The sequence below is a fragment of the Prunus mume genome, linkage group LG7 (genome assembly GCF_029339155.1).
Source record: "Prunus mume cultivar Tortuosa linkage group LG7, ASM2933915v1, whole genome shotgun sequence".
Taxonomy (NCBI): Eukaryota; Viridiplantae; Streptophyta; class Magnoliopsida; order Rosales; family Rosaceae; genus Prunus; species Prunus mume.
The window spans coordinates 6,738,867-6,760,053 of record NC_142704.1 but is presented as its reverse complement, the minus strand read 5'-3'; the positions used below and the strand labels follow the sequence as shown (position 1 = coordinate 6,760,053).

At 38.3% G+C, this 21,187-nt stretch overlaps 4 protein-coding genes and 1 pseudogene across 5 annotated transcripts; 3 read left to right on the top strand and 2 right to left on the bottom strand.

Moving 5' to 3' along the window:
• Positions 1 to 1,891: 1,891 nt before the first annotated feature.
• On the top strand, positions 1,892 to 6,044 carry FIP37 (FKBP12 interacting protein 37). The gene is made up of 14 exons (XM_089055830.1): positions 1,892 to 2,070; positions 2,171 to 2,222; positions 2,308 to 2,369; positions 2,972 to 3,039; positions 3,143 to 3,179; positions 3,461 to 3,548; positions 3,719 to 3,783; positions 3,861 to 3,938; positions 4,101 to 4,148; positions 4,312 to 4,365; positions 4,743 to 4,904; positions 5,237 to 5,306; positions 5,437 to 5,492; positions 5,698 to 6,044. Exons 1-14 carry the CDS (start codon positions 2,044 to 2,046, stop codon positions 5,860 to 5,862), a joined length of 1,032 nt encoding a protein of 343 aa, XP_088911956.1. The 5' UTR covers positions 1,892 to 2,043; the 3' UTR covers positions 5,863 to 6,044.
• Positions 6,045 to 9,420, bottom strand: LOC103343087 (D111/G-patch domain-containing protein). Its single transcript, XM_089055829.1, has 9 exons — positions 9,113 to 9,420; positions 8,840 to 8,963; positions 8,530 to 8,590; positions 8,326 to 8,438; positions 8,144 to 8,236; positions 7,685 to 7,957; positions 7,281 to 7,501; positions 6,600 to 6,809; positions 6,045 to 6,379 (listed from the first exon to the last, which is right to left on the bottom strand). Exons 1-9 carry the CDS (start codon positions 9,314 to 9,316, stop codon positions 6,269 to 6,271), a joined length of 1,410 nt encoding a protein of 469 aa, XP_088911955.1. The 5' UTR covers positions 9,317 to 9,420; the 3' UTR covers positions 6,045 to 6,268.
• Positions 9,421 to 10,955: 1,535 nt separating this feature from the next.
• On the top strand, positions 10,956 to 14,157 carry LOC103343436 (galactinol--sucrose galactosyltransferase-like). The gene is made up of 4 exons (XM_089055828.1): positions 10,956 to 12,239; positions 12,455 to 12,632; positions 12,705 to 13,069; positions 13,190 to 14,157. Exons 1-4 carry the CDS (start codon positions 11,676 to 11,678, stop codon positions 13,760 to 13,762), a joined length of 1,680 nt encoding a protein of 559 aa, XP_088911954.1. The 5' UTR covers positions 10,956 to 11,675; the 3' UTR covers positions 13,763 to 14,157.
• A 706-nt stretch (positions 14,158 to 14,863) lies between these two features.
• Positions 14,864 to 21,088, bottom strand: LOC107881949 (uncharacterized; annotated as a pseudogene). Its single transcript, XR_016122271.1, has 6 exons — positions 21,024 to 21,088; positions 20,628 to 20,925; positions 20,438 to 20,472; positions 16,132 to 16,326; positions 15,451 to 15,660; positions 14,864 to 15,227 (listed from the first exon to the last, which is right to left on the bottom strand). The product of XR_016122271.1 is annotated as an uncharacterized LOC107881949 (transcript).
• LOC107881948 (F-box protein At2g26160-like) lies at positions 16,669 to 18,143 on the top strand. Its single transcript, XM_016797052.2, has one exon. It carries the CDS (start codon positions 16,831 to 16,833, stop codon positions 17,941 to 17,943), a length of 1,113 nt encoding a protein of 370 aa, XP_016652538.2. The 5' UTR covers positions 16,669 to 16,830; the 3' UTR covers positions 17,944 to 18,143.
• Positions 21,089 to 21,187: the final 99 nt, after the last annotated feature.

The following is a 21,187-nucleotide window of genomic DNA, read 5'->3' as shown; positions in this document are numbered from 1 at the left end:
AAGCTATAGATTAGATTGTTAACACTGATTTATCATCTATGTTAAGGAATTAATTAACTAATATAGACTCCAATTTTGTCCCTTGGATTGGATGGGACCCTTGTATGCAAGATTTGGAGAAAAGGTCGTTTGTCTTCATCTTCCATCTTTGTGAACCTTGACCAAAACGACGTGGGATTTAAAATATACATAGCTAGCTAGGTTTCATTGAAGACATGGACATACCTCCTTCCCACCAACATTAATAAAAAAATTAGCTAAACCCTTGTTTTTTTTGGGTTGTGTGATCACTGGTGGATCACATGAATTTGTTGTTAATACTAGGGTGGTGGAAAAGGAGACATTATGAAATGAGACCAATCAGAATTCGAAGACAGCATAATACATGTGTTTGCCATTCTTGGTGAGTGGATTATACTATATATGTGAGCATATGAAGCAATTCTAGACATACTTTCAGCGGCCAAATCATTATTTATAATGAGAGTTTTTAGGCTTTCGAGTTCGATCTTGTGATAGCTTCTTCGATAAACATCAGTTAAAGAGAATATAATCTCAGACAAAAAAAAAAAGAGAGAGAATATAATCTTTATTTTATATGTTCAATACTTTTTTAGAGGTGACAATGTTTCACATGACTAAATAAGAATATCACACGATATGCTGACATGTATAATAAATATGTTGGATTAATCTCAATATGAGTAACTCTATTTTGACACGAAAAACACATTTAACTAACTCGTATTATATGAAATTTATAATTCTTTTTTTATTTTATATATGAGTAATTGTATGATTATGATATTATTTATTTATGATTTTGCAAGAGGTTTGGTTTAGAAATAAAAGAAATTTATTGTTGAATTTTGCGTTCACTTGACACATGAGTCAATCAAAACACTACACGATTATAAATGAGTCAACCTGAACATGACACAGTTATATGGGTTGTCAACCCAACAATAAAGGCTACGTTGAGGGATTACAATGAGAGGGTTCAATTCAACACTCCAATAATAGCTATGCACCGAATTAGACGGCTATTAAGGACCCCCTCATAATAAAGTTTAAGGGTGTCAATTTCCTACACGACCCAATACACAGCTTGACTTGCACGTAAAATTACCGATTCAATCCGCTTGATTAAATTTTTAGATCAACTCGCTAACCTATTAAAATATCTATGTAACCCGCCAACATGTTTCTTTGTTTCTTCTTCATTTTCCTTGTTATTTTTATTTTTATTTTTTATTTCTCTATCTTAATCTTCATACATATAGAGAAGCAAAATGTAATCACTATTTTATACAAAAAATAAAAAATGACATCACTATTTTATCAAAATTCTTTGAATAGTACTCTCTTTCTCTACTTTTTTTTTTGGGTCTACATTTTTACCTTGCTAATTACTAGTTGCTACCACTTAGTAGGTCAACCCGATATATGACTTGAAACCCGCTTGAAAAATTAGCGAATCAACCCGACACGACACATTTATTAAACATGTCGGGTTTGAATTGAGTATTCTTGACACTATATAATCCTGACATAACACGATTCAGACGTAACATGACTCATTATCAGCCCCTCACTATAATCCCTCATTCTAGCCTCCTTGGGCATACGACTAGGGTTTGTGATGGTTCATCCCTTAAGCTCAACAGATTCTTGAAAGGAACTGGGCTGACTTGAATTTTAAAAAGGGCCCCAAAATTTGTCCACTAAGGTGGTCATAACTGTGGTCATAAGGTGGGCTTGTATCTTGACCCAAAAAAAGAAGGTGGGCTTGCATATATGACTAAACTGTGCAACCGCACACAGCTGATAACAACTGTTCCCCCCAACCCAATCCTTTTTGTTTCCGATTCACTGCATCAAACAATTGTACTCTCTTTCCCCAACCACCCCCATTCAAAAAAAAAAAAACCCAGATCGTTGTACTTTCAGCTTCGCAGCTACAGACTACAGTTTGTTTATTCGTTTTTGTTCTCGCTTACTCACTGAGAAATCAAGTGCTAGGGTTTTGAGAATTCAAGCTTCATGGCTACCCACACTCGTATCGATGACGTAAGGCGTGCCCTAGCTACTACACGAGTTTATATCGATCTTAGGGGTTATTTATTTATTTTTTTTGTGATTAATTGGAATGCGTTTTTGTTCAATACAGGATGATGATTTTGGAGGCGATTTTCCTGGAGCTCACAATAACAGGCGGCCTGGTAAATTTCAGTTCGCTTGCAACCAAACACTGCTCTCAATGTGTGATTGAATTGTGCTTATTGATTTCCTTTTTGTGAAATTTAGGTAAAAAGAGAAGCTTTGGGGATCTTGAGGACGAAGAAGACGATTTTTTTGGCTCAAAACAGGTATTTTCCCATTCATTCCTGGCATTCTTTTTCGGAAATGTTGAACCTTTAGCCATTATATGTAAATGTGTCTGTGTATATCCATTCTTTCCTTACTGTTTAGGGTGGACCTTTAAGAAACAATGGTAAAGGCAAAATTATATTTTTCCTGCGTTCTCAATAATATGGGTGTAGAGCAGTGCGTTAATTTTAGAGAATAGTTTAGGTGAAGAACCAAAGTAATTATGTGTGGGGATTTGATGTGTATGTTAAACACTAGGTTCCATTTGTGTTAAAGAGGTTATGACTTTATAAAGGTACATATGTCAGATTTAGTGTGAGAAAAAAACATAGTTTTAACTTTGAAGTATGTTAATGCACTTCAACAGAACAGTTATACTTGGGAAGTGATGTGGCAATTGTTGTCCAATGTCAAAAAATTATGTCAAAAAGTTTCAGATTCTACTATCAAAAGGGCAGATACTTCTAATAAGTTTCCTCTGATAAGCATGCATTGCCTTCCACAGATTCTTGCTTATATAAGAGATTTCTGTGCTATATACTCTCCTTTGTTCAGTTTTTGTTCCATTTAAGGAAAATCTAATGATATGTGTACAATGTAGGGTAACTCAAAACTTGAAGAAACTGCTCCTGGTGTAGCAACAGGAATGATTTTGTCTCTTCGTGAGAGGTAACTCAAAAGTTGAACAAACTTCTATACCACTGGAAATTATAATGCATTGAGTTTTCTTTAGGGCCTGATTTTTATATTTTTATTGCAATTCTTTTTGCAGTCTTCAAAACTGTAAAGATACTCTTGCAACATGCCAAGTATGTGTTAATCAACTTTTTTCCTTCTCTATATGTCTTCATTGTATTTCTTCAGTTAGTGAAATATCAATTATGTGATAATTTTTCAGTCAAGTGGGTAAAATATTTGACGCTTGTAGTTGTAATGATAAATATTAAATATTAAATTAACGTAATTTCGTCACAAGCTTGAAGAATTTCATAGCATTTGCTGATGCAATCACTACAGTCATACTTGTTATATGGTTTGGCCGCATTGTTAAATGCTCTGTTTGTTATTGGCTTATTTTCCTTGGTTGCAGACGGAACTTGAAGCTGCAAAATCTGAGATTCGAAAGTGGCATTCTTCATTTCAGAATGAACACTTCATAACTCCCGGAACTTCTCCTGGTTAGTCCCATACTTTCCTTTTAGGGTGTTTTGCTGCTTGGCCTGTCCTTGTTTTATTATGGAATGTGTTAAATTATATGTTCATCTTAGAGAATCAACTTATCTTCTGATCATTTTACATGCATCTACTTTATGTCCATTAAAAACTTGATTTCAACCTATCCTTGTAGATCCTAAATTGGTCATCAATTATCTTCAATCCCTGAAGAACTCTGAGGAATCGTTAAAAGAACAGGTTAGTGTTAAATGTTTCTTTTCACGAAGTCATCAGAAATCTTCTTCTTTTTGTTCATGGTGTGTTCTTATTTACAGTTAGAGAAAGCAAAGAAAAAGGAAGCTGCGTTTATTGTCACATTTGCAAAACGGGAGCAGGAGATAGCAGAGCTCAAGGTAATATCCTTTGCACATCTATTCCTTGTAAATTCAGTTTCTATGTGTTATATTATGTTCCTCTCTCATGTAATATAATAGCTTTATAGCATATTCACTTTTTTAAGTAGGAAGATTAATTCTATGTGACCATGAATACCCAACTTCTTGTTTAATGTACAGTCTGCAGTTCGGGATCTTAAAGCTCAACTGAAGCCACCATCAATGCAGGTAGCTTAAATATCCTTGAGTTAATTTCAATTTTTTTATTTATAGAGTTTTTGAAATTTTGGACCAGGTGATAAAATTTCCAATTTTTGGTTTGGTTGTAAATTCTCTTTATGATTATCATTTCAACCTGATCTTCATTTTCTTGTGCTGATTAATTGTGCAGGCAAGAAGATTGTTACTTGATCCAGCAATTCATGAAGAGTTTACTCGTCTAAAGGTTTGTGTTCAAAACTTCGGAGTTATATTTTGAAAGGTTTTACTAAGATCTATGGGTGTAATACCTGTATTTGTATTTTATAATACCAATATCCCCTTTCTTCTTCTGGGTATACAAAGAAATTATATGCCAAGTCAGAGAAATGCAAACAGAGGGAAGGGTCTCATTATCCAGGAAGAAAGCAAAAGAGCTTGAAAAGGAAACAAATTAAGAAATACATCCCCTGCACCTGTTTGTATGAATTAGGGACAAGTTGATATTTGTCATGTAAAGTAATTTGAAGGCAATTGTGAAACTAGAAGTATTTTAGTTTTCCAAGTTTTCTCTATATTTATAGATGACTTATCTTTGCATTTAACTGTGGTGCATGATGTTAGAATTTGGTTGAGGAGAAGGAGAAAAAGGTGAAGGAGTTGAATGACAACATTGCTGCTGTTCAATTTACTCCTACAAGCAAGATGGGGAAGCAGTTAATGGCTAAATGTAGGACCCTGCAAGAGGAAAATGAGGAGATAGGCAATGAAGCTTCTGAGGGAAAGGTGCTGCTGTTGCATCCAAAATATTTCAGATGCTATTATATGCATTCAGTATCTTGTGTTAATTTTACCCTCAGCTATAATTTTCTCCTCAGTATCTTGTGTTTTTTAAAGATATTATAATACAGATTTTGGCACAAAAGTATGTTGCTGTTAGAACCAAATCGAACATAAACATCTTTGATGCGTTAATATATGCATGCTTACAAATAAACTGTCCTTGTTGTGTTTTCTAATAAATGTATGCACTCTTATTCTCTAGGAGGTTCTCGTCTGTTTGGTTATGTTATACACTGATGATCTGGTTTATATGATTTGCTATTGTTGGTCTGCAGATGCATGAATTATCTATGAAACTTGCTTTGCAAAAATCCCAAAATGCAGAATTGAGAAGTCAATTTGAAGGTCAGTGATAAATCAAGTGAAATTTTAGATATCTCTCAGATTAGTAAAATGTATATGCTAGATGGTACTTCTACTGCCCTTGCGCAATATTATTTGGTTGTATAAATATATTTTGTGTTTCTACATACAGGATTGCACAAACATATGGAGGGGCTCACAAATGACGTTGAAAGATCAAATGAAATGGTATTCTTCCCTTCCCTCAACTTTTGTTATTTATTAGTTTACAGGGATCATACTTCATCATAGTTTTAAAGATGTACTATTCAATGTTTTTTCTTTTGCTTTGTTTCAAAATATTGCTCAAGATATGCTGCTGTCTAATTTATCTATTACACAGTTAGTAGACCATTTGAATGAGAATCAGAATTTAAAGCATCTTCAACTGCAGGTGCGTATCATGCAGGAGCAGCTAGATGAGAGAGATTGTGAGATCAAACGGTTAAAGCAGGAGCTGGAGCAGAAGAGCTTAATAGAGGAGGAGAAAGCAGAGCCATCTTCTGATAGTAGGAAAGTCAGCGACGAAGTGATTGAGCCTGAGGAAGTCAACGCCTAAAAGAATAAAAAGAGAAATTTGTAGGATATAATCATTTTTTGTATGTACATTTAACATTTGATTTGATTTGATTTTTCTTTTTGGTCAGAACATTTCTGTTCGGGAAAAATTAAATTTCGAAACTGAGTAGCTGGAGTTGAGGTTAAAAGTTTATAATGCTTGAGGCTGTCCGTTACCCCAAATTTATCATAGCTATAAACCCCATCATGGGTGCGGCAGTTGCATGGTTTCATTTCATATCATTCATTCTTACAAAACTGAAATGGTTCTTGTTTCATAATGAATATACAGAATGCTGCATGTTATGCACAAAATCCACATGCTCTAATAATCATGCCTTTGTTCCACCGTACATATATACACGCAGCATTATCAATGTTTAAGTCTTCCCTGAGACCACTCTAATTCAGGGATGCTTAAATCTTCCCTGAGGCCACCCTAATCCAGCATTGCCAATGTTGCTGTGTGCTTGAATAGGTTCAACTAATCCCTTCGTACTTTTGCCAAGTGCCTCTCCCTGCACACATACAAATCGAAGGAACAAAAGGTGAGCAGGGTTCCAAATTTGCAATGTCCACAAAAGTAAATAAATAAATGAGATAAAAAAGGCATAATTTGAGCCAGGAGATATTTGCCTGATATAAGTTTTAAACAGGTAAACCTCTCCTGTTTCAGTAGTTTACATCTAACCGGATTTAATGGGCTGCCCTAGAATAGTACTAACAAATTAAAATTACCTCCTTCCAGCCCATGTTTTCTAAAAGTTTTCTGGCATAACTACCAACTCCAAATGACATGTTCAAGGCCTCTGCTGCAGCTTCTTCTGTAGAGCCTGGCGGCGAATCACTATCACCAATTAGTGAATTCTTTTGTCCTGGACCCACACCGAAACCACCATGCAAGGCTCTTCTATCAGCAGCTCTATCCCTATATGTATAGCTTTCATGCTGGCAAATTGACAGGAGACAAGAGTATCAGGGAAGTGCAGATTTGGATAGAAATGCATATACTCCTCAACATCTTATAACGGAATAAAACTACAAAGGGCTGCAACAGAACTGTTAAGTAGTGCACCATATCATGCAGCACGTGCATATAGAAGAGTATAAGTAGATAACAGATTATGCCACTCAACAAAAACTTATAGTAGTTTGGCATATTCAGGTACACATCTAGTATATTTGACACATAAATATAAAACTGATAGTATGATAGCATGAGGTTATCAATTGTTAGCCGGGCATTCATGACTGAACCATGTCCCTTGGACGTTGAAAGTTACTTGTTGATGTAAGGGTACTCTCATGTAGCATTGCTTGTGTCCCAGCTAAAACTTCAAAGCTTTACTTGGAGTTGGACTATTTATCAATTGAACTTAACAAGAGTACAGTTTCAACAATTGAACATGCCCAAGTTACCTTTTCATATATTTGGCCTGGCAACAAAGATGAATCCTTGCTAACTGCCACTCTTTCTGCAGTTATTGATTCACTGTTTACACTGGATTTAGAGAGGGGCAGAATTTGTGTGTTGACTGATAATTCAGGGAAGCCCCAATCTTTGGTTGGGTTGGAAGAATCATAAGTTGACAAGGAAGATAAGTATCGTATACTGGGGCTCCGCAACTTATAGACTTGTCCTGAAAGAATACCAAAAATAAGTCACAGGTAACCATCAAATTTTGCTGTTGTTAACTAAAACAACATGCTTTCAGGCAGAACATAATACAAACACACAAAACACAAGTAGGTCTTATGTCTTCAAGATTTTTTATTTTATTTTTAAAAGGAAAAAATGTTGCCAAATGAAGGCAAATGCAAACCTGTTATAACTCGTACCAGATCAAGATGTACTTCACATATTGGAGCAGTTTTTAGAAGACCACCACCAGAAGGCATAGATGGATGAAGCTTAGCAGACTGCCTCACTAATCTCCCAACAAGCCTTGCTACCTCACCTTTTCCATCCTTTCTGGGCTTTGTGATCATTTCCCAGTCCCATAAACTTACAAGTGAGGACTCCGGGATTGAAACTTCTTCAGATTGAATGACCTGACCATATTGAGCTCGCCAGTTCTCTTCATCCAATGAAGCACCTGTGCCAAATATGCTTATATGTTTCATTATCTCTGCTATTGATGGGCCTCAATGATCAATTACATATATTTATACAGCAGAGTCAGGAAGACAAACCAAACATCCTACAGATAAAGTACATCCTACTTACTAAAACTAAAGTTGATATCTAGCCTCAAGAACTAGAAGCAAACATAGTAGCAAACCTTCATCATTAACATTTTCACTTGATTTAATTGCAGCATCATGGTCATCCGGAATCAATTTGCCTTCATTGAGCTCGTAACTATCATTGTTCCCTGCAACTCCACCAAACAAACCCATTTAAATCCTGCTCCAACCACAGCAATTATCTATCTAGAAACACATATGAGAATTCAGAACAAACCATTGGATCCAAACTCAACATCTGTTTCGGGGAACACTGTCATATCATCAGCAGCATTGGCTTCTAAGTTGGAATAACCAGACAAATAAAGATCAATAAGCGTATCTTCTAACCTAGAAAGAGGTATTGAAAAAAAAAAGAGTTAGGAAAATATTTAACCAAACAATCAAATTAATAAGGAAGGCAATGCGAGAACCAGGATACCATTCTGAGGTGGGAGGGGGATTTTCAGGTACATCACTGCTACTGCAGCACTCTGTGGTGCCTGTTTACAAAAGAACTAGTTCACTGCTTTGAACTAAAGTAAAACAATACAAGTCTAAGACTTTGAAATATCAATGCTCCAATACTAGTAAAATCAATTTTGTAGTTTCAATCCAGAAGATGAGGATAATGTGCAGAACACTTGAAATGAAAGTGTGCGTCGTAATGCATATACAAATTTCAATACACATTGAGTTGCAAATTGCAATTATATGTACACACAAAAGCAATAGAAATTGCAATATCACACCTGAAATTCCAATGGGTTCCTGAGGAACAATTTCTATGCGTTCACTTTCATGTGCAAAAAGCTCTATTTGAATGGGATTCTCAGAAGCAGTCACTTGGGTTTCACATGTTTCCAAATTATCAGCCTGAAAATAATATTTCCAACCAAACCAGAAATCACTCCACCTAATATCAAAGAGATAGAAGAAACATAAATTTCAAAATACCACCAACAACAATGATTTCAAATTTAATCAGCCCAAGACGCAAAGAGTGAAGAGAATGAAAAAGAAACCTGGTGAGAGGGAAGAAGCACGTAGTTTCCATCTTCGAATTTGTAGTAAAGACCGTCCCGAGTGCTATAGTACCAACCAGCGTTCGGGTCATGGTAAAATCCGCTACCGGCATGGAAATAAAGCTGAGAGCTTTCGTCCCAAACAAAGGCGTTGTGGGAGTCTTGGGAACCGGGTTCTGTGGCACTAGGACTCGGACCCTCCATTTGGTTTGCTCTATGCGTGCATGATCAGCAGAGACGCAGTAACGGGAAATTGGAGATTGCCAAAGACACTACCACAACGGTTTGCTAGCAACAACAGAGATTCAGTTCAGGGACCGCCTGCGTAACGCTGGTATGAATATGGACTTGGGCTTTATTTTGTCCCCCTGTATAGGTGAGCCATCTGTAATACTATTGGGCCATCCTTAAGCTCGTTAAACTAACAGGATTGCGCCGAGTCGGGCCATCCAATACTTCATGAATAGTTGGGGAGGCTTTTATATGCAACCTATTTGTAATATAATTTAATCTAACCTCTATCGAAATGAGGATTCGAACTACAATGCAGAATAGGAAGCACGTCTATTCTAATTTTAAACCTTATATGCAACCAAATTTTAAATCATAAAATACTTATAAATATGCGCAATTGAATTTAAAACGACTCAAACTTTAGTGCAAGAAGATGCTTAACTGCCCTGATCCAATTATTTTAACTCATGTTTGGAAATTTCACGAAATATTATTCGATAATATAGCGGTAGATTTTGTTTCCAACAATACCAATACCTTTGGCAAGGCACTATGTCTAAATTTGAGACAGGAGGCAGCACATGTGAGGGAGCGTGTTCAGGTGAAGATTTGTACTTAGTGACCATTAAGCAGCGAAACGGGGTCGTCTTTGGAGGGTAAGTGGGCACTCGATAGCAACGCTGTGGCCCAACAGCTTTGGTGGCTCATGCAGCGCTGACGTGTCATGGTGCTAGAGTGCCACATGGGGAACTAGAGGCTGTGGGGTCACTTAGCTTGCAGGTGGTCACATGGACCCGTCGAGAACTTGTAAGCAATGTTTTTGTTACACCTGTCTTCCATCCAAGCTTGGAACAATGTTATGGGCGTGTGTTTTTATTTGCTCTTTTCTAAACAATAGACTTTAAAAAACAAAAAACTAGAAAACGAAAGAAAACAAAATGTCATTAATGTGGGACCCTTTATAGAAAAACAGGGCTCTCTCTATTTCGCATAAGTTTTTATGGTAGGAGGAAATCTCGCAGTCCCTGGAATTTTATTATGGAGGAATCAGATTGAAAAGATGGAGATAGTAAAAAAGCTCAACAACTGAACATCTAGAAAAGCAAGGAGAGATCTAGAAAATGCTATTCAAAAAAGAAACAAAGAAAAAGATTTACCAGTCTTCTCTTCTGCTCAAGTAGAGATTGTAGCTATAGACTCATTGTTAAATTACTTTACACCAACCAACCCTACTTTGACAAAAATAGTTCCAAGCTTAATATTCACTATATATAGTACTAGTACTTGTTTTAACTTTGGTTACAGATTCTAACTTGTATACTTTATCGACCGTAGAACTTGGTAAAAGCCACCATTTACATCCATGACTCCCGCTACGACACTCACTTTGTTTCACTTTCACAAACAAAATGCATAACTTGCTAATTGCTTGGATATTTGATCCTAATACTCACTTTGTTTCACGTCACAAAGCATATATTAATTTGTACATTGTTCCAAACCTCTTTATAAATCTCTATATATACAATACAAACCCCTCTCTCCGCCGCCACTCACTCACTTTCTCTCTCCCTTCATCTCCCTAACCTTAATTGCTAGCTAGCTCTCCATGCCTCCTCCAACCCTAACCAAGAATGCCCTAGGCCTAATAGACCTTGTGGACGACACTTCACCACTCCCAATAACTCTGCATGGAACAAGCTTTCTTGCTCGTGGCCATCCTTTTCTCATTGAAGTCCCTCTAAACATCATAGCCACCACCCCAACATCACCTTTCACCAACATCTCTTCAGACAACACTAAGACCAACAGTAACATGAACAGGACCACGTCCTCCGGCTGCTTCGTGGGCTTCGACGTCGAAGAGCCCAGAAGCCGTCATGTGGTCCCCGTCGGGAAACTCAGAGGCATCAAGTTCATGAGCATTTTCAGGTTCAAGGTCTGCTAGACCACCTACTGGGCTGGAACTAGCGGAAACAACGTGGAGAACGAAACTCATATGATACTTCTGGACAAAAACGACTTGGGACGCCCTTATGTCTTGATCCTTCCGCTCCTCGAAGGACCCTTCAGAGCCTCACTCCAAGCTGGCTCTCACAACAACGACTACTACGTGGACGTGTGTGTGGAGAGCGGGTCGACATGTGTCAGCGCCTCCAGCTTCAGATCCTGCTTGTACATGCATGTCGGCGATGACCCATATAGTTTGGTCAAAGAGGCCATGATGGTGGTGAGGGTCCATTTGGGCACATTCAAACTCCTAGAGGAAAAAAATGTACCAAAAATAGTGGACAAGTTTGGATGGTGTACATAGGACGCATTTTATCTTATGGTGCACCCTAAAGGGGTCTGGGAAGAGGTGAAGGGCCTGGTGGAGGGTGGGTGCCCTCTAGGGCTCGTCCTAATCGACGACGGGTGGCAGTCGATCTGCCACGACGACAATCCAATCGGCCAAGAAGGCATGACCAGGACATCAGCTGGTGAGCAAATGCCCTGCATGCTGATTGATTTTAAAGAGAATTTCAAATTCAGAAGCTACGAGGGTAAGAAGAAGGGTGAGATGGGTGTGTGTAGTAAGGGCATGGGTGCGTTTATCAAAGACTTGAAAGAGGAGTTTGGGAGTGTAGAGAATGTGTACGTGTGGCATGCGCTTTGTGGGTATTGGGGTGGGATCAGACCTGGGACTAATAATCCGGAGTTGCCCGAGTGCAAGGTGATTAAGCCCAAGTTGTCACCGGGATTGGAGAGAACAATGGAGGACTTGGCGGTGGACAAGATTGTGAACAATGGAGTTGGGTTGGTTTTGCCGGAGGTGGCGCACAAGTTGTATGAGGGGCACCACTCTCATCTTCAATCGGTGGGGATTGACGGTGTCAAAGTTGATGTCATACATGTAAGTTTATTCTCGAAAACTCTAGCTTTTTCCTTTATTTATTTCTTTTTCTTTAATTGGAAAAAAATGCCACATACAGTATTATTTTTGCTTATTTATTTTATTAATAATATGATTTTGGAAATTATTAATTAATTAAAAGTATTGTTATGTTGCACTCTAGAACTTACTTCATGCACCCTCATGAAACATTTTCATGCCATGGTTGGTTGCAGTTGCTTGAGATGCTATCCGAGGAGTTTGGTGGTCGAGTTGAGCTGGCTAAAGTTTATTACAAGGCACTGACTGATTCCATGAAAAAGCATTTCAATGGCAATGGAGTAATTGCCAGCATGCAGCATTGCAATGACTTCATGTACCTTGGAACAGAAGCCATATCACTTGGACGCGTTGGTACGTCTTTTACTAAGTTACATGCTAGCATTAGTAGTCCACACAAGTATTAATTTATTCACATTTATGTAGGGGATGATTTTTGGTCCGAGACCACTGGGGTAGCAGATGGGGCATATTGGCTGCAAGGGTGTCACGCAGTGCATTGTGTCTACAACAGCTTGTGGATGGGCAACATCATACACCCAGATTGGGACATGTTTCAATCAACACACCCATGTGCTGAATTCCACGCTGCATCAAGAGCTATATCCGGAGGCCCAATCTACATCAGTGACTCTGTTGGGAAGCACAACTTCAAGCTTCTTAAGAGCCTTGTGTTGCCAGATGGCTCTGTATTGCGATGCCAGCACTATGCTCTTCCTACTAGGGATTTCCTCTTTGAAGACCCTGTGCATGATGGAAAAACCATGCTCAAAATTTGGAACCTAAACAAAGTAAGATCAAGAAATGCTAGCGTGAGTGGTAGATGCATGTGAATTATATAATAGAGTAAAAGTAAGATAACCTTTTGAGTTATAGTGCTAATTCAATGTTTTTGTATGATTTTGTGCCAGTACACTGGAGCGTTGGGATTGTTTAATTGCCAAGGAGGAGGATGGTGCCCCAAATCCAGGCTCAACAAAAGTGCCCCTGAGTGCTCAAAGCCTTTGACCTGCTTGTCTGGCCCAAAAGATGTAGAGTGGAACAATGGGAAGACCCCAATTTCAATAAAAGGAATGAACATATTTGCTGTGTACATGCACCAGCAAAAGAAGCTGAAGCTCTTGAAGCTTTCAGAGAAGGTAGAGATTTCGCTTCAGCCTTTCGATTTTGAGCTCCTCACTGTTTCTGCAGTGAGGGTTTTGCCAAAGAAGTTGATCCAATTTGCTCCAATTGGGTTCATGAACATGCTCAACACTGGTGGTGCAATTCAGTCGCTGGAATTTGAGGATGAAGAAAACTCCTCAAATTTGGTGAGAATTGGAATGAAGGGTTGTGGGGAAATGAGAGTGTTTGCTTCTGAAAAGCCAAGTGCTTGTAAGATTGATGGAGAGGAGGTGAAGTTTGATTTTGTTGATAAGATGGTCACAGTCCAAGTGCCGTGGCCTAACTCTTCAACATCAACTGTGGTTGATTTCTTGTTCTGAGCTGAGCAAATGAAAGAAATTTGTATTTGAGCCAATGAGAATCAGATTTGTTATTGGCAAGATCAATCTGTTTTTCAAGTGTGTTTTTCTTTCTAACAAAACAGTCTTGCATGATATGTGTCCAATGGATGTCATGAAAAGTGCTGACTTTACATGGAATTTTTGCACGCATATGACTAATTGGTCAATTAAGTTGTTATTTGAAAATGGACAGAATTGCATTCATCTAATCAAATTTTGCAAAAACCAGTATTTGATTCAAGAATAATTGACTTCAGTAGAAAATCCCATGTGAATGCGTAACAGGTACCTTTGGCTTTGGTTCAGTGACATTTGCTTGCTTGCACCAGGTGCTGAACAACAGGTTCTTTCCTCTGCACTGCCTCCCTCACCACATCCTCAAAGCCTGCCTCAAGCATTACCAATGTTGCAGTGTGCTTGAATAGGTTCAGGTGATCCCTTTGTATTGTATAAATATATTTTGTGTTTCTACATACAGGATTGCACAAACATATGGAGGGGCTCACAAATGACGTTGAAAGATCAAATGAAATGGTATTCTTCCCTTCCCCCAACTTTATTTATTTATTAGTTTACAGGGATCATACTTCATCATAGTTTTAAAGATGTATATTCAATGTTTTTTCTTTTGCTTTGTTTCAAAATATTTGCTCAAGATATGCTGCTGTCTAATTTATCTATTACACAGTTAGTAGACCATTTGAATGAGAATCAGAATTTAAAGCATCTTCAACTGCAGGTGAGTATCATGCAAGAGCAGCTAGATGAGAGAGATTGTGAGATCAAACGGTTAAAGCAGGAGCTGGAGCAGAAGAGCTTAATAGAGGAGGAGAAAGCAGAGCCATCTTCTGATAGTAGGAAAGTCAGCGACGAAGTGATTGAGTCTGAGGAAGTCAACACCTAAAAGAAGAAAAAGAGAAATTTGTAGGATATAATCATTTTTTGTATGTACATTTAACTTTTGATTTGATTTTTCTTTTTGGTCAGAACATTTCTGTTCGGGAAAAATTAAATTTCGAACCTGAGTAGCTGGAGTTGGGGTTAAAGTTTATAATGCTTGAGGCGGTCCGTTACCCCAAATTTATCATAGCTGTAAACCCCATCATGGGTGCGGCAGTTGCATGGTTTCATTTCATGTCATTCATTCTTACAAAACTGAAATGGTTCTCGTTTCATAATGAATATACAGAATGCTGTTTGCACAAAATCTTGAAAGGTTGAGAGCCATGTTATGCACAAAATCCACATGCTCAAATCATCATGCCTTTGTTCCACCGTACATACATACACGCAGCATTATCAATGTTTAAGTCTTCCCTGAGACCACTCTAATTCAGGGATGCTTAAATCTTCCCTGAGGCCACCCTAATCCAGCATTGCCAATGTTGCTGTGTGCTTGAATAGGTTCAACTAATCCCTTCGTACTTTTGCCAAGTGCCTCTCCCTGCACACATACAAATCGAAGGAACAAAAGGTGAGCAGGGTTCCAAATTTGCAATTTCCACAAAAGTAAATAAATAAATGAGAAAAAAAAAAAGGCATAATTTGAGCCAGGAGATATTTGCCTGATATAAGTTTTAAACAGGTTAACCTCTCCTGTTTCAGTAGTTTACATCTAACCGGATTTAATGGGCTGCTCTAGAATAGTATTAACAAATTAAAATTACCTCCTTCCAGCCCATGTTTTCTAAAAGTGTTCTGGCATAACTACCAACTCCAAATGACATGTTCAAGGCCTCTGCTGCAGCTTCTTCTGTAGAGCCTGGCGGCAAATCACTATCACCAATTAGTGAATTCTTTTGTCCTGGACCCACACCGAAACCACCGTGCAAGGCTCTTCTATCAGCAGCTCTATCCCTATATGTATAGCTTTCATGCTGGCAAATTGACAGGAGACAAGAGTATCAGGGAAGTGCAGATTTGGATAGAAATGCATATACTCCTCAACATCTTATAACGGAATAAAACTACAACGGGCTGCAACAGAACTGTTAAGTAGTGCACCATATCATGCAGCACGTGCATATAGAAGAGTATAAGTAGATAACAGATTATGCCACTCAACAAAAACTTATAGTAGTTTGGCATATTCAGGTACACATCTAGTATATTTGACACATAAATATAAAACTGATAGTATGATAGCATGAGGTTATCAATTGTTAGCCGGGCATTCATGACTGAACCATGTCCCTTGGACGTTGAAAGTTACTTGTTGATGTAAGGGTACTCTCATGTAGCATTGCTTGTGTCCCAGCTAAAACTTCAAAGCTTTACTTGGAGTTGGACTATTTATCAATTGAACTTAACAAGAGTACAGTTTCAACAATTGAACATGCCCAAGTTACCTTTTCATATATTTGGCCTGGCAACAAAGATGAATCCTTGCTAACTGCCACTCTTTCTGCAGTTATTGATTCACTGTTTACACTGGATTTAGACAGGGGCAGAATTTGTGTGTTGACTGATAATTCAGGGAAGCCCCAATCTTTGGTTGGGTTGGAAGAATCATAAGTTGACAATTGAACGAGGGAATAAACAAACTGTATATTATAATAAGAAGTAGGAAAAGAAAACGAAAATATTGCAATATTATATCATTATTGCCCAATTACTTACTATGAGATTATTACCATTTTGAGTTCTATACGTACAAGAGGACTTGTGCTAATGTGTTATCCGCTTCATGTATTTTATAGATAGCCAGGAATATCTTAGGGTTGATTTCTTGGTACGTGCAATATTTTGTTTCTTCTTCTTCTTCTTAATTTGGAGTGCTTGCTCGTCTTGGTGTCATGTACCCTAATAATAAGAAGCGTCGTTGTGGGAACATGGCCGCTGGTGTTGCCTTCAAATACAGTTGCAGTAGGTACATATCATCACCAGAATGGGCAAGTCTTCCTCTGTTGCCTGTGTTTTTGATTCTTGATAATTTGTTTGAGCCCATTGACCATGTTTCTTTTGCTGCCGTCTGCAAACAATGGCGTTCTCTTGCAAAAGACTATAATCAAGCAACACAGCGGTGGCGGCATAACAACCTACTTCCCATGCTCTTGATCCCTAATGAATATGACTGCGAAGGCGGCGGCGGCAAGAATAGCCGCCTCCTAACTAAAACAAACCACCGAAAAGCATTATACAGCATTGCTGAAGGCAAAATCTACAACAATATTGGATTGGAAGTGCCTGTTAAAAAGAGGTCTTGTGGCTCTAGCCACGGTTGGTTTGCCACAATAGAATCCGTCACAGACCAAGGTCCGATTATAGCACTCCGGGACCCTTTCAGAAATCTGGCATCGCCCATTCTTCTCCCTCTCTTGGATGTCATACCCAAGAAACGTGACAAATACTTCCACGAATTCAATGTGAGAAAGGTCATCTTCTCTGCTGACCCTGCTTTGAGTCCAGATAACTATGTGGTTGTAGCACTGTTACGTAAAGCTAATCATTTTGTGGCTATTTATGAAGAATTTGCTTTCATTCGTATGAAAAGAGGCCAAAGCCAAAAAAGTTGGACTTGGATTAGGCCCCCACTTCCGGTCGCTGATGTTATATCTTACCAAACCCAAGTCCACCTACTTGGACATCAGGGAGAGATTTGGTCATTAGATGTTAACCCTTATACTTCAAGAATACGACGACTAAAGCTGCTTACACATCCGGACGCAGGCTTCCACCGTTATAAAGCTACAAGATATCTTGTAGAATCAACCAAGGGAGACTTAATGCATATCGAAAGAGTTTGTAAACAAACACAAGGGGCCTACAAGAATGTTATGACTGAAAGCTTTAGGGTTTACAAGGTGGTGTTCGACGACAAAGACGGATCTGTTTTACAACATGTTGAGGTAAAAAGCATCGGAGATGATGCCTTTTTCATAGGTGACAATCATTCCGTCTCTGTTTTGGCTTCCAACTTTCATGGATGCCAGTCAAATTCCATATATTACACCCATGATTTCTCATCGTCATCTTTTGTTTACGGAGACCATATCCAATATGATACGCTATATGACGACATGCCATGTCGCGATATGGGTATCTTTAATTTAGAGAGCGGAACCATCACACAACATTTCTCCTTAGATCCTTATTCTGATTTGCAGGGGTATATACCGCCTGCAGTCTGGGTTGTACCCCAGTTTAATGGACTCTGCTAGCTAGCTTCTTACAATTAAATTAATGTTTCATGTGATTTCATCAGCGTAATGTATTGCACCTTTTTTTTTTTTTTTTTTTTGATGATGATCCATGTGATCAACTGAGTTCCTTTTTTTTCCTAATAGATATGTGGAGTTTATTTTAGTGATGTGTTAAGATCGATGATTTGATAATATTGAAGTAAGTTTTGCTTGGGTTCTATGTGCCTTAAGGCTGCAACAGTGGGCTCTAAATGCCTCAGCCCACAGGAGGTGTGCAACCACACCCATCATTGGGCTTGTCTTAAGCCCAATAATCCCGAAAAGTTGAACCCCAAAGTGGTTGATTTTGGCCGGTAATAATAATAATATGTCGTTGCCTCTAAAATTGGGGTTGACATGATTTATGAATTATTTTCAACTTTATGTCAAGGAACCTCAACTATATTGTTCTGCATTTTGAATGTGATCAGAGACTTTAGCTGCTACTACTTCTTCCAATTTTTCTGCTTCTTCTCCGACAACTTGTTCACTCTCTCAGCTTTTACATATGGATGCAGATGGCATGAAGGCGCAGTTAAAGTTATTCTTTTGCACCTCATTTGTAATTTACGAGTGTATATCAAAACGATCAACATTTACAATCCTAATATAAACACGTAAAACACGAATGGCGTGCATGATAATAATCCAAACTTAAAACCATATGATTTAAAGGAGTCAATGAACTCAAAACAGCTGTAGCCTAACAGCTTTGGTAAAAGCCACCACTTACTACAGCTTTGGTAAAAGCCACCATTTACATCCATGACTTCCGCCACAACTCACTTTGTTTCACTTTCACAACACAAAATGCATAACTTACTAATCGGTAGGGATTGACGGTGTCAAAGTTGATGTCATACATGTAAGTTTATTCTCAAAAGCTCTAGCTTTTCCACCCTTTATTTATTTCTTTTTCTTTAATTGGAAAAATGGTCACATATAGTATTATTTTTGCTTATTTATTTTATTAATAAAATGATTTTGGAAATTATTAATTAATTAAAAGTATTAATATGTGCACTATGGAACTCACATCATGCACCCTCATGAAACATTTTTATGCCATGGTCATGAAACATTTTTATGCCATGGTTCGTTACAGTTGCTTGAGATGCTATCCGAGGAGTTTGGTGGTCGAGTTGAGCTGGCTAAAGCTTATTACAAGGCACTGACTGATTCCAGAAAGAAGCATTTCAATGGCAACGGAGTAATTGCCAACATGCAACATTGCAATGACTTCATGTACCTTGGAACATAAGCGATATCACTTGGACGTGTTGGTACGCCTTTTGCTAAGTTACATGCTATCATCAGTAGTCCACATGCCTATTAATTTGTTCACATTTATGTAGGGGATGATTTTTGGTCTGAGACCACGAGGGTAGCAGATGGGACATATTGGTTTGAAAATGGACAGAATTGCATTCATGTAATCAAATTTTGCGAAAACCAATATTTGATTCAAGAATAATTGACTTGGGTAGAAAATCCCATGTGAATGCGTAACAGGTACCCTTGGCTTTGGTTCAGTGACATGTGCTTGCTTGCACCAGGTGCTGAACAACAGGTTCTTTCCTCTGCACTGCCTCCCTCACCACATCCTCAAAGCCTGCCTCAAGCATTACTAATGTTGCTGTGTGCTTGAATATGTTCAGCTAATCCCTTTGTACTTTTGCCAAGTGTCTCCCCCTGCACACATACAAACCGGAGGAACAAAAGCTGAGCAAGGCTCCAAATTTGAGCGTCTGCAAAACTAAATAAATAAACAAATAAAGCTCTTCTATCAGCAGCTCTATCCCTATATGCATAGCTTTCATGCCGGCAATTGACAGGAGACAAACTTTTAGGGAAATGCATATACTCCTCAACATCTTATAACGGAATAAAACTAAATATGGCTACAATAAAACTGCAAGTGGTGCACCATACCATGCTGCACGTGCATATATAAGAGTATAAGCAGATAATAGATTAATAGTTTAACATATCCAGGTACACACAGGACTAGTTTATTTTTCACATAAATATGAAACTGATAGTCTGATAGCACGAGGTTATCAATGGTTAGGAGGGCATTCATGATCATGGCTGAAACCATCTCCCTTGGATGTTGACAGTTACTTCTTATGTAGCATTGCTCATGTCCCAGGTAAAACTTCAAAGCTTTACTCGGGCTAATTAATCAATTGAACTTAACAAGAGTACAGTTTCAACAATTGAAAACGCCCAAGTTACATTTTCATTTTAACATCTCCTGTTTATATGCCTGATAGAACTTTAAACCAGGTAGACATCTCTTGTTTTCAGTTTACATCTAACCAGATTTATTCGGCTGCCTAGAAAAGTATTCACAAATTAAAATTACCTCCTTCCAGCCCATGCTTTCCAAAAAAATATTGGCATAAATAGCAGGGCCTCTGCTGCAGCTTCTTCTGTAGAGCCTGGCAGCGAATCAGTATCACGATTAGTATTGAGCTTGCCAGTTCTCTTCATCCCATGAAGCACCTGTTATAAACATGCTTAAATGTTTCATTATCTCTACCACTGATGGGGCAAGGATGACCAATTACATATATTTATTACAGATTGAGTACATGCTACTTATTAAATCATAAGTGGATGTCAAGCCCTAATAACTAGAGGCAAACACAGTGGCAAACCTTCATCAGAAATAATTTCACTTGATTTAACTGCAACATCATGGTCATCCGAAATCAATTCGCCTTCATTGAGCTCGCGACTATCATTGTTCCCCGCAACTCCACCAAACAAACCCATTTTTTCCTGCTCCAACCACAGCAATCGTTTATCTAAAAAACACATATGAGAATCCAGAACAAACCATCAGCTCCAAAACATGTGTGTTCGGGAAGGCCTGTCATATCAATATCATCAGCAGCATTGGCTTCTAAGTTGGAATAACCAGACAAATAAAGATCAATAAGCGTATCTTCTAACCTAGAAAGAGGTATTGGAATGCTAAAACAGAGTTGGGGGAATATTTAACCAAACAATCAAATTTATAGGGGAAAGGAGCTATGCGAGAACCAGGGCACCATTCTGAGGTGGGAGGGGGATTTTCAGGCAGATCATTGCTGCTGCAGCACTCTGTGTTGCCGGTTTACAAAAGAACCAGTTCACTGCTTTGAACTAAAGGACAACACTAAATGTCTAATACTAGTAAAACTTTGTGCCCATGTGAAGGTTTCTGCAAGATGTT